At 41.1% G+C, this 12,299-nt stretch overlaps 1 protein-coding gene across 4 annotated transcripts in view; it reads left to right on the top strand.

The window, feature by feature from the left end:
* MLLT10 (MLLT10 histone lysine methyltransferase DOT1L cofactor) overlaps window positions 1-12,299 on the top strand; it is a 124,672-nt gene that overhangs the window by 78,529 nt on the left and 33,844 nt on the right. For all 4 annotated transcript variants that reach the window (XM_064162520.1, XM_064162523.1, XM_064162521.1 and 1 more), the window contains one exon: window positions 10,707-10,885. In XM_064162520.1, coding sequence (XP_064018590.1) covers window positions 10,707-10,885 — 179 coding nt within the window. The remainder of the gene's footprint in view (window positions 1-10,706; window positions 10,886-12,299) is intronic.

Here is a 12,299-nt window from a genome sequence, read left to right as displayed (position 1 = left end):
AAAACGGGCCTTAGCATTAAAATTAGCAAGCAGCTTCAGTTTAGATTTCTCTATTTGTTTTAGACAATGACATTTAAATCAGTCTTTTGTTGAGCCACTTGATTGTTGCTGCAAAGTGTTGGAATTCCTACCAGTAGCTTTGGAATGTGGTTAAGTGGCCTGTGCTGGAATATTCTTCTGATACTTGACATTTAAAAGCTAACAAACACTGATAAAAGAAATAGAAGTAAAAATTCGTAGTGGATAGAAATAAATCCATTCTACAATTTGAGCTGCTGTGAATGATCAGAGCTCTAACAAGAAAGCTGTATTCAGCTATATTATTGTTCCCTGAAATTCCTATCTATACATGTATTCTTTTGTGTCTGTTAAACATGATCTTAACATGAAGCCCCTTTTCTGCTAACTCAAAAGCCTTCTCCAAGTTGATGAATACCATACATAATGGTAAGTTATATTAGAATCTTTTTTCAGTGCTTCATTTATCACAAAGGATAGCCTTTTGTGGAAAATCCTGATTGAAGGTCTGCATATTCTATGGATTGGGTGAAATACAGGTCTGCAGTGAGTCAATTGTTCAGTACTTGAGTGAAAACTTTGTAGATTGTCTGCAGGAGCCTGATAGGTCAATAGTGCTCAGTTCTCTTTTTATGATCTTTTTGTATGTGCGCAGTAAAACGATAACAGTTTTATTCCAGTTCTGAGATTCCTTTCTTTAATTTTGTGAATAGTGTTTCTAGTTGTCCTTCTGTGCTCCATTCATAGGTGTGTCATAGTGGTGTCTACCTCAGGCATTCTCCCACTTGCCTTCCTGACTGCTTAAATTACTACAAGCCATGCATGTGAAGGTAGCCTTGTTTTGTCCAGTCTTTGTGTCACTGATAACAGCGCTATCAGTTTCACAAGGAGTAATATTGAATCCTTAATGTGTCTAATTGTCATTTTCCTTCAGTATTCAGCATTGGCTTTGTACCCCTAGTTCTGTCTTCACTCACAGGCAGTGGAAATGAAACATATCTTATTAAATTAGACCCTGATTTACTTTTTCAAGGCTATTGTTCGTTTGTAGGAAACAATCACAGCTATGCTCATGAGTCACTGAAAGATTTAGGAGGGAATATTTACAGCTAAAGCCCTCTCATGAGGCTGGTTTTGGAGATGCTCAAGCTTATTCCTCAATGTGATATTTAATTAGTGTCAGGTGATCTGTTAATAAAAAGTGGATTTTTTTTTTAATCCATTGGTGTCAGCCAGAGAATGATTTTCATATTGCTTTGTGTGTATGTTGGAAGAGCAGTGCTGTATGCACTGCAAATTGTGTGGACTTGGGGTTCAGCATATGCAAAAGAGTTTAAACGTTTTAACTTTGCATGGTAAAGTTCTTTACACTTGAAGGTAGCAGTTCTATAGGACTTCTGCTTTTCACAGTGTCAGAGCCACAAACCACATCTGTTAGGCAGATGTTTATAGTAACAAAATAACAAAAAGATGACATTACATTTCTCTTTCATAGCTTCCATGTGGTGAGAAATACTGGAATTTCTCTGGATTTGCTTTGCTTTAGTAACATAGGCTTAGATTTTTTTCCTTTTGATATAGGGTTTCCCTCTCACTCTCCCAGGTATACAGTGCTCTGAAGCAACTTTGAGATGAAGGAAAGCAAGCTCACCATTTTTCTGAACAAAAATAAACACCTGAAGGGTATCTGACCAAGTGTGCTGAATTTGGACTTGGTGAGTTTCTGCTGTTTTCTAAGCAGAGGTGTTTTGCTGTTTCGCGTTCAAGAGGCGTAGGTTCACAAAGGCGAGCAGAACAGATCCTAATGGAAAGCCATTTGTCATGCCTTCTTCCCACATTGACATTTCCTTTTAAACTGATTGCATATTCCCAACTCCAGCAGGGAAGTTGGAAGGGCACAGAGGAAAGTGGTTGCTTAATGTTGTGTGCTTTCTTGTCAAGCAATAACAATGCTTTGGATGGCTCATGACTGTGGGGGAGCATCATGTTACCTGCATGTTTGATGTTTGGTTTAGTACAGTGTTTGGACAGGATTTATCATCTAATCCACCTTTCTTCCCCACCTTGCCTCGTCTTGGAGGGGTGTGTATTTTATCTGCTTCCCCATGTTTCTCTAAGCAAGATTTTAAAGTTGGGTACTTTCCCCTCCCCAGTCTTGCAGGGTTGGTGTTTTGACGGCTCTTGTTTTGATAAAAGGATGTGTGTGAGTGAAATTAACGAGAATAGGTAGAACTGTTGATAGATTGAACAGTGAGGAAGCATCTTGCCATGCATGTTTAGGATGAAAAGAAAGTATTCAAACTTGAGGTAAATATTTAACTACAACAAGACTGTTTACTCCCACAGCATATTCAAATGATGAGTCAGATAATGCTGAGGATTAGAGAGTCCTTATCTGTGAGGTTTGATGTAGATATTTATCAGGAGCTTGGGTGTTTTTAGTTGCACTGAGTTTAAGGTGGCTGCACATCAGCAAGAAAGTACCAAAAAGAAAGAACTGGGAGTTTCATTTTGAGTAGAGGCAAGTACAAGCTGGGAGGAGTAAGGTTGATGTAAAGGTGTGGTCAGAGCCTCTCAGTTGAACCATGTGCTGGCAGTGTAGAGGAGGAAAGATGGTAGCTAAAGTCTCTAACACACGTGAAAGATTCAGTTAAAAAGGAGGACTCAGAAGTGTAGTCATGCAAAAGAAGACTCTGAGGAGACCTTAAAGCAGCCTTCCAGTACTTGGAGGGGCCTACAAGAAATCCAGGAAGGAACTTTTTACAAGGGTTTCCTGTTATAGGACGAGGGGGGAATGACTTTGCAATGAGAAAGAAATTCTTTCCAGCGAGGGTGGTGAGACACTGGAACAGGTTGCCCAGGGAGGTTGTGGATGCCCCCTCCCTCGAGGTGTTCAAGGCCAGGCTGCACAGGGCCCTGAGCAACCTGATTTAGTGGAAGATGTCCCTGCCTACTGCAGCAGTCTAGAACTAGATGATCTTTGAGGTTCCTTCCAACACAAACCATTCAGTGTCTGTGTGATTTTTTTTTTTGTTTGTTGGTTTTAACAAGGTAATCTAAACTCGACAGAATCTGTGCTGAGCAGGAAAGAGTTTATTTTTTGGAATCTGGCCCATCATGGGCAGTATGGGTGAAAAGCCATCTGCCTGTATTGAGGGCTGGAGACAGGAGTGGTGGGCAGTATGGGTGAAAAGCCATCTGCCTGTATTGAGGGCTGGAGACAGGAGTGGTGGGCAGTATGGGTGAAAAGCCATCTGCCTGTATTGAGGGCTGGAGACAGGAGTGTTTGGGTAAACCATATAAATTGAAAAACAAGGAGGAAGAAGAGAAGGGCAAGTAACAAGTTGGTGTATGTCCTTTGTTTCAGAGTATTGAGTGTTCTTGTTAACTTGTCAACCATTGCAATTTCTACCTGTCTGTGGGTTTCCAGGGCACAGCTCTAAAGCCTTAGCTCTTCCTAAGGACATCTGTGTGTGGTCTTCCAGCAGTTCAGGCAACAGCTGTTCCCCACCACCAGGCCTGACTAACCACAACGGAATTGCCGTTGGTACTGGCCAGCCGCTCTTACTGGCCCACGCTTGGGAAATTCTGCCTCAAACCAAGCAGCTTCCAGTGTGCCTTCTGAGACACCAGCTTCAGATCTCTGCAATCCCAAGGACAGAGAGCTTGGAAGTAGAAACTACCACAAAAGACTGTATTATGTTAAGAGTTGAAGGAAATCTCTATGCTGCCAGTCAGTATTTGAGCACTGAGATGGCTTCACACCATTCTGGCTGCTGTCTGTGGTAGGTTGATGGAGCTCTGAAGCGAATGCATTTAGTTCTCCCTGGAAATGGAGCAAGAAAGGGAGCTCACGAGTGTCATGCTTTTACTTGGGAATATGTGCTAAGTGATCCTGAAATGGCTTTGGTTTTAGTATGTCACATTAAAGTAACTTAGGCTTGTCTTGACTCACTAAGACGAAAGTCAACATCTGAAATAAAAGTTAAGATCGTTATGCAGGATGAGAGGTGATGGCCTCAAACTTGAAGAAGCAGGATTTCGCTTAGACGTTAGGAAGAAATTGTTCCCAGTGAGGGCATCGAGGCACTGGAACAGGCTGACCAGAGAAGCTGCAGAGGCTTAAAGCCTGGAAGTGTTGAAAGCCAGACTGGATGGGGCCTTGAGCAACCTGGTTTAGTAGGAGGTGTTCCTGTGCATGGCAGGGGGTTGGAACTAGATCATCTGTAAGGTATCTTTGAACCCAAACCATTCTATGATGTATCAATTGTTCTTCTATATCTGTCTAACTTTTCCTTCTTGCATAGATCTTTCTGTGCTGACACACTTGAGCTACAATTTTTTCCTGTAGTCCTGAGCATGTGTCTCATCTATGCTTGTGACACTCCTTATCTTAATGCTCTTAGTCTAGAAGAGTACTTCAAAACTTCTTGAATAGGGCTACAATAAGCATGAAGTTCTTTGTGCCTTATTTTGTAAGTCTGAATTAATTGTATATGTGAACCTTAAACAGGGAGTTCTAAAGCTTCTCCAGAATTTATTGTGAGAACTCAGAACAACTGGAGGAATACAAATTAAAGGAAGTTTCCCCCAATGTTGTCCCTACTTTTCACTCCTCCTCTCCCCAAAAACCAAACCACACGTTTTAACTGAGGTATAACTTTGCTGTGGGACATGATTTGATAAGTTACTACTGTTCATAAAGGAGTGGGAGAAATTAACTGAGGTGAGGTTAGTAGCAAATTTAAGGCTAATAATTACAAAGATTGTTCCTCAAACTCAAAATGTGTATGTTACAGACTTCTAGAGGATGAGAAAGGATTTCAGGAAAGCATTACTTCAGGCTTCCTTTTTACCATGCTTTTCCTCTGACAGTTGGTCACAGTTATAGGTAGATATACTGGTCCAGGAACACACCTTGTGTTACTGATCCAGCCTGTCCTTCATCTGTCTCCTTGTGTCATGTTCAGAGCAAATCCACCTGAGCTGGGCTTCTCTTGTGGAGGGCTACAGTGCAATACTTGTGGCAGCCTGGAAGAGTTCAGATGAGGAGCAAGCATTCTGCATCAGGGAGCTGTGACCTTGCTGACAGTGGTCTGGGCAGTTCTGAAATCTTGTATGGAAAGCCTGCCTGTGGCAATACAAGTAAGAGAGGAGACTAGGATGACTGAGCTGGCTTAGTCAACTCACCTATGGTTCTGTGTCAGTTAGCTGGACTGTGTGTTCCTCTCTGTTGCAGGTTACTGAAGGGTGAAGTCTATAAGGCTGCTGATGTGTGTTGTTAATGCATATGAGATAAGTACAAAGAAACTTTCATTGCAGCAGGTGGGACTGGCTGAAAGGAGTAGAAGGCTTTGTTGCCTACACGAATCAGTTCTTGTCCTTCACCCCCATCCCATTTCTGACTACCTGTTTCAATGACTGTAGATGATAGGAGTCAGAATCGTGAGCATAGGAATGGGAGCTGGCAGAAGAGTGACTTAGCATCTGCTAGCTGAGCTGTCAAGGATTTGGAGTTAATTTTAATGGAATTGGATCACAGACTTAGGTCTCTGCTGTATATGAGGATGATATGACTTTGCTCCTTTAGCTCATTTACTCATTGCTGTGATGAATTGTCTTCCTTGGTTGTCTGGAGGTTCTTGCTGAGTATTTTGGTCTTTGACTGTCAGTCCTGTCTATAGAATATTTTCCAAGAGAGTAATTCCTGCAGTCTGCCTTCTGTCAGTAGGTGTGAAACCAGAACAGCTCTTCTGTTATGAAAGTGTGTGCATCTGTATTTGGTATCTTCCCTCTACCCTCAGCAGCCTGTATTCTTTGGGCTTTTGAAGTCTAGAGGCTTTTCCTGCTCCCTCATCATGGAGAGGACACAGAATGGGCAATGACTATTGATCTGTGAGAGAAGCTGCTGGGTCTCTGTAAAAAAAGGACCTCCCAGTCCCTGAAAAGGGAAATGCTTGCTTGTTATCAGCTGCAGAACAGCAACTGCCATTTCTGGAACTGGTACTTCAGAATCTTGCCCATCTGAAAGTGAACTCTGCCACTTTGCTCAGCAGCAGCAGAACAGCCGGTTTGATTCTTGGGTTTCAGATTGCTTCGTTAGCATCTAAGCTACAGCTTCATTATATCAGGTGAACCGAAAGGAAATATTATTGCTAGCTCAGCAGTTTCAAACACGACTTTCTTCACTTTTTGGACAGCTGTGTCACAATAACCTCTTTTTATTTGCTTGTGTTTAGCATTAGGTTTACTTCGGTTGATGTCCGTAGTACAAAATAACAAACAGTAGTGTGTTTCTTCCACTATGAATGTTCTGCTGGAACACAACAGGTTCTTTTTCATGTCATTAAACTTAATTTTTTCTACATGTTTCATTCAAAAGTACATTTTCATTTTGCTCTGTATAGGATGTTATCCTGGTTGTAGGGGAGACTTTCTGAGATCAGTACAGGAAGTGAAGCTGTATAGCTTCAGGGTTTGTAAAGAACTTCTTGGTCTTAGAACTCAAAATCTCATTTGATTTCTGTGAGTTCTGCTACAAGTCTCTTTGAGGTTTTTGCTCCCACCTCCCTGTCCTGTCTCTGTCCTGCCCTAAGTGGAAAGTTCAGTAGTTCTGTACTACTTCTGTGGGATCACAAGTTTACATCTTATAAAAAAACAAAACCCCAAACATCTCTGTCCATATTTTGCTTACCCTTTACATTTTACCAAAATGCTAGGAACAGCAACCTGTGCCAAATAGCTCCAAGAACTTCCTCTTTTCACAATTGTTGCAAGTTTCAAATTAGAGACTTTAAAAATACAATACTTCTTAATGGTAGGGAGAACGTTTTCCTGGCTTCTGAAGGAAGCAGTCTGCATCTTTTCTCTCTTGATTTTGGCCCACAGTTAGCTTTGAGCCTGTTGTCCAATTTCAAGTAAACTTGATAAAGGAGTCTAAAATATGTTAAGCTGATGCAATAGGGAAGGTCAAGGTATGGCTATGGTATGGCTACAGGAGCCTGGTTTTGTCTGGTGGAACTAGGTAAGCACCAGCATGGGAGGGGAAGATGAGGGAACTGAATTGTGTAGTACTGGAAAATAAATAGAACTGAGGGTTTCCTAACTAGATACAGAAATCATGGTTGGAAATCGTAGTGGGTCAGTGTCCTGTGAGAGATGCAACACTACTGAAAGCCAGAATTTAATCTGCTTTGTTAAATCTTCTACCCATGGAACAGCTTATTTTTGAGCTTTGGAGTCAAGTCACTAAATTTGTTGTATGTGCCCCTTGGCATGTGCTGCTGCAGAGCTAGCTCTGACTTAAGGCTGTTGTGTGTTTTATTTTCCTTTGCTGTTCTTGAAACTCTTAATTCCTTTTATTTTTGTCATTGTGTCAGCAAAAAGAATGCATTTTCTCTGCATACTCTGATGCGTCCCCTGCTCTGCAGTACTGCTCTTCTGTGCTAAGCAGGCAGCTATTTGTTCTCCAGAGACGCCTTTATTTTTTCCCCCTGCAGTTCCCTTTTTCATTAAGCCTTTCAGTCCAGTAGCACAGGCTGTACATGCATTCTAGCTGCCAGAGCCCGAAGCCACGTTTTGCAGGGCTTGGTAGTGTTAAGCACAGTCAGACTTTACCCAGCAGTGTTAGATGTCCATTTCCACCTGCAGCTGAAGAACTTGCCAGTGAGGGTAATTAGATATTGGAACAGGTTATTCAGGGAAGTGGTGGATGTCCCCTCTCTGGAGGTGTTCAAGGCCAGGTTAAATGAGACTTTGAGCAACCCGGTTTAGTGGAAGGTGTCCCGGCCCATGGCAGGCTGTTTGGAACTGGATGATGTTTAAGATCCCTTCCAACCCAACCCATTCTGTGAATGAAGTGTGTTCTGTTTTTAAATGCTGAAGGTTGTATTTAACTGCTGTTTATGCCTCTGGCAAGTGACACTGTGCCATTCATCACAAGCTGTAGCTATTTGGATTTTCAGCATTATGGGAAGGACTTCAAGGTGATTTGTTTGTTTTAAACATTCATGTGGTTTATAGTGATTTGTTCAGCCTTTCATTATTATTCCTTCCTGATCCGCAAAATGATTTATCTCTTCCCAAACCCCAACAGGACAACATGATATGTTTGAGACATTTTAAGCATGTACTTTCTTGATTTTCTAATATGATATATGCATAGCTTTTTTTTTTTTTTAATCCAGCCATGTTTGAGACAGTGTAAAACTCAAGGATTGATTTGTATGCTCAGCATACAGCTCTTATTCAGATGCTTGCATGGGGCAATACCTTGGTTGCACGACTAATGCCAGAAGGTGCATGTACTTTATATACTGTGTAAGATATTGCAAAATGGAAATACTTAACCCCACCAGAGTGTGCAAACAAGTCATGTGTGTCCTGCATTTTGCAACAACAAATAGTGTTTTTAATACCACTACTACAGCTGCTGTTACTAGCAACAAATAACAGCTTACCTCATTCCACTGAAAAAAACTAGTTTACTGCTTGTCTTTCTTTTGGAATTAGTTTTATACCTGTGATTTGGCATCTGCTTGTATTCCAAAATGTTGTTTTTAAGAGGAAGAATAAACCTTAGCATTCAAATAAAATCAGCAGAAACTGCAGTTATTAAATATGGAAGGTTTTGAAAAATTAAGGGGAAAAAAATTTCAATAGCTTTATAATACTAGAACTGTTTTACTGTTCTGGCAAAACATCTTTCTTTTTTACTAACTTGACCCTCACTAAATTTTTTTGTTTCTTCACTCATTGGCACTTATATTTTATGACAGTGACAGCATTCCTGATGATGAGCTCTTAAGATTTAATTATGAGTGTTGTGATATTTCGTTGTTTTTAGTCTCCAAATGATCAGTTCCCAAAGCCAGATGATTGCATCAGAATCTCAGCTTTTCCAAGATTTTTTGTATGTTTAATTGTTTTAGTACAGTAAAGATACAAATGGTCAAAAATCTCATTTTGAAATCTCTGATTGAAATCAAGTTTTAAAAAATGTTTTGAGGGCCTGGGGTATATTTCAGGTTTTGTGGTTGTAGTTGTCACATCTAAGAGAAGACACAGTAGCAAGGCTAGTGGTTAATGATGTTTGGTTTGATGCTGTGTAAGATCTACGCCATAGACTTCATTGTCCAGTTAAGCGAGGCAGGTGTAATTGGAGAGAAGTCATAACAAAGTGAACACGTTAAGAAACTTTTGCCTGTTAGTAATGCCATAATGGTTGACTTTTGGGCTGGTGGGGAAAAAAAAAGGAAGGGGAAAGTGACCCCAGAAGGTGCTAAATGGAAAAAAGAGGCAGAGGTCAGTAGAAGAATGGAGCTGGTATGGAACTGTGCTGTGACCAAGAGGCTGGGGACAAGATGAGATGACAAGAAGTCACTAACCTTGGTTAGGCAGGAAAAAAAAAGCCAGAATGTGTCTTCAGCTGTTTTTTTTCATATCTTCTTCCTCTTTTGGGTCTGGCTGGTTTTCTCTCACCTTTTTTTTGGCCCTTAGCAGAGGCAGGGAATTGAAGGTGCATCAGTATTTGCTTACTATGTGTGGGTTTGGGTGATGGTCTCTCTTGATTGCCTGTGCTCAGAGGGATTGCTGGGTGGCGAGTGGTGTTTTAACATTGCCTATCTTCTTATTGTCACTGCCTTCTCCAGATCATTATTTGTATGAGTGACAAACTAGCTCCACCCTTTGCCTTCTAACTGGCATTTCAGTTCTGTTGCTTTTTTTGATCTAACCATGTTCATTCTACTTCTGTTTACTCCCTGTGGCACTCTTCCTCTAACTGCAGTTCAGTGCTACCATGCTTGATATTCCCTGGCCAGCTGACAGCTCACTTATCTAATGCACGTGGAGCCTAACAGTTTCATAGACAGGTACTACTTCTTGTCCTGGGCTTCTGGTCAGTAGGGTTTTTTTCCCAACCTATATTCTGAACTTTACCCTGCATGTAGATGAACAGAAGTAATGGCTTCACAGAGGGGTATGAACTCTTCCTGTTTAAATTGCTAACGTACAAGTCTGAGTAATGTTAACCTGTGTAGTCTGTTACTCGTTGGCTGCTCTAGCAGAAATGTTAGTCAAGCATTCATACATCATGGATGGAGTTTTAGTTTGTGAATATGTGAAATCCCACCCAGTTCTACCAGCATATCTGAGACCTCTGTCCTCAGGCTTGCTGTCAGTGCTTTCCTAAAAATAGATGGGCAATCTTTAGCTGCCAAAATAAGAGTTTTGGACCAATGGATGTTGTGCTTTGAAGCTAAAAAGCATTTTCCCATTTCTGTCTTGTTTGATTATACAGCCAAATACTTCATTTTACAGCATTTCATTGACACAACAAGCTGGTAGCAGACTCCATTGAAGGCAGACATTTTAGCCAAAAATTCTGCTACTGTCAATACTTGAGCAGTTTGCAGTGCACATAAATATTTGATGTATCACACATGTTTTACGAAAACCTAGACCTGAATCAATCTGTGATCCCTGAACTGTAGAATGTCAGATGATGAGAGCACTTTTATCACTCAGCATGGTTAGAATTTCTACACAGGAGCTTTCTGCATTATGTTTTAAGTGATCTTGTTTATCTTGATTAATTTTCTACTGCATATTTACATGGCTACTGAAAAAAAACAGAGGGAGGGGGAGAGAGAGAGATGCATGTAATTGTTTTTGTAATTTTTTTTCAGGTATTTTTAGCAGCAATGATGTAGCAGTATCATTTCCAAATGCAGTATCTGGCTCAGGATCTAGCACTCCCGTTTCCAGCTCTCATTTACCTCAGCAGGCTTCAGGCCACTTGCAGCAAGTGGGAGCTCTGTCACCTTCAACTGCGCCTTCTATAACTACTGTTGTTGCTGCAACTCAGGTAAACTATCACAAGAGTTTAAGATAGCAAACAGTCTTCTTGACCTGCTTGTTCTCGATGTTAAATAGTGATGTGTTTGGAAAATAGGCTAAGAAATAATGTATTTGTGATGCAAATGGTAGAGTGGCTGCAAGTTCCCCCTGATATTGCATAGTCCCACATAGACTTAAAAATTGGTCTGTGAAAGTGTGTAGTAATAAGCACCCTGTTACAACTAGTAGCATAAATGCTGGTTACAGTTCATCAGTGCTCTAATCAATGTCTGGTCTCATCCATGTTTTAAGAAAGGATTTAAAGGAGGAAAATATGGAGAGTTTGGCAAGTTTCATGCAAAAATGCTGGTAGCAGTTATAAACCAGAGGGGTTTGACAAACGGATGACTAAGACTAACTCTACCAAGGGGTGTCCAAGGCTGACATCTTGGTAGCAAATGAGAGTTGATTTATATGCTGTAGTTTTGTATTGGAAAGGTTATACAAATGCAGGCCTTTTTTGAAGGGGGCCTACAAGAAACCTGGGGAGGGACTATCTACAAGGGCTTGTAGTGATAGGATGAGAGGAAATGGATTTAGGCTGGAAAAATTTAGACTGGAAACTAGGAAGAAATTCCTTTTAGTGAGGGTGGTGAGACACTGGAACTGGTTGCCCAGGGAGGCTGTGGATGCCCCCTCCTTGGAGGTGTTCAAGGCCAGGTTGGATGAGGCCTTGAGCAACCCTGGTGTAGGGGGAGGTGTCCCTGCCCATGGCAAGGCAGTTGGTACTAGATGATCTTTAAGATCTCTTCCAACTCTAACCACTCTATGAATTTGTAGTTCATATTTGGTGATAAAGGGATAAGGGAGGAACTGGAGCAGTGCAAGAGGATGACTTAGTTGAATTAATGAACCAGAAAAAATATTTTTATAGTAAACTTTTATATTAACCAAAGTTGAGTAAGTCTGCATTTATCAAGGCAGGGAAGTATGAAGTTAGATCTGTAGAGAGCCACCAAGGTTGGAGTGCAAGCATGAAGGAATGCTGTACTGGTGATGATGGGTTTATACTTTTCTTGTTTATACTTTGTTTCTTGTGGTCTTCATTTTCTGATGGGAATCTTTTGTATGTGCATATAAGCAATCAACTTTTAATATATAGAGTGTACAGTGATTTAAGACACTGGATGTAAACCTGGAGAATTAATATCGTGGAATATTAGGTGTTGGAAGGGACCTCAGAAGGTCGAGTCCCACCTCCCTGCCAAAGCAGGGTCACCCAGGGCAGGTTATCCAGGAGCACATTTAGATGGGTCTTGAAAGTCTGTCACTGGGCACCATCCAAAAGAACCAGGCACCTTCATCTTGATACCCAGCCTTCAGATATTTACAGACATTGATAAGATCCCCTCTCAGCCCTCTCCAGACTAAACAGTCCCAGG

Source organism: Pogoniulus pusillus, chromosome 23 (assembly GCF_015220805.1).
Source record: "Pogoniulus pusillus isolate bPogPus1 chromosome 23, bPogPus1.pri, whole genome shotgun sequence".
Classification (NCBI taxonomy): domain Eukaryota; kingdom Metazoa; phylum Chordata; class Aves; order Piciformes; family Lybiidae; genus Pogoniulus; species Pogoniulus pusillus.
This window is presented reverse-complemented; position numbering and strand designations above follow the sequence as displayed.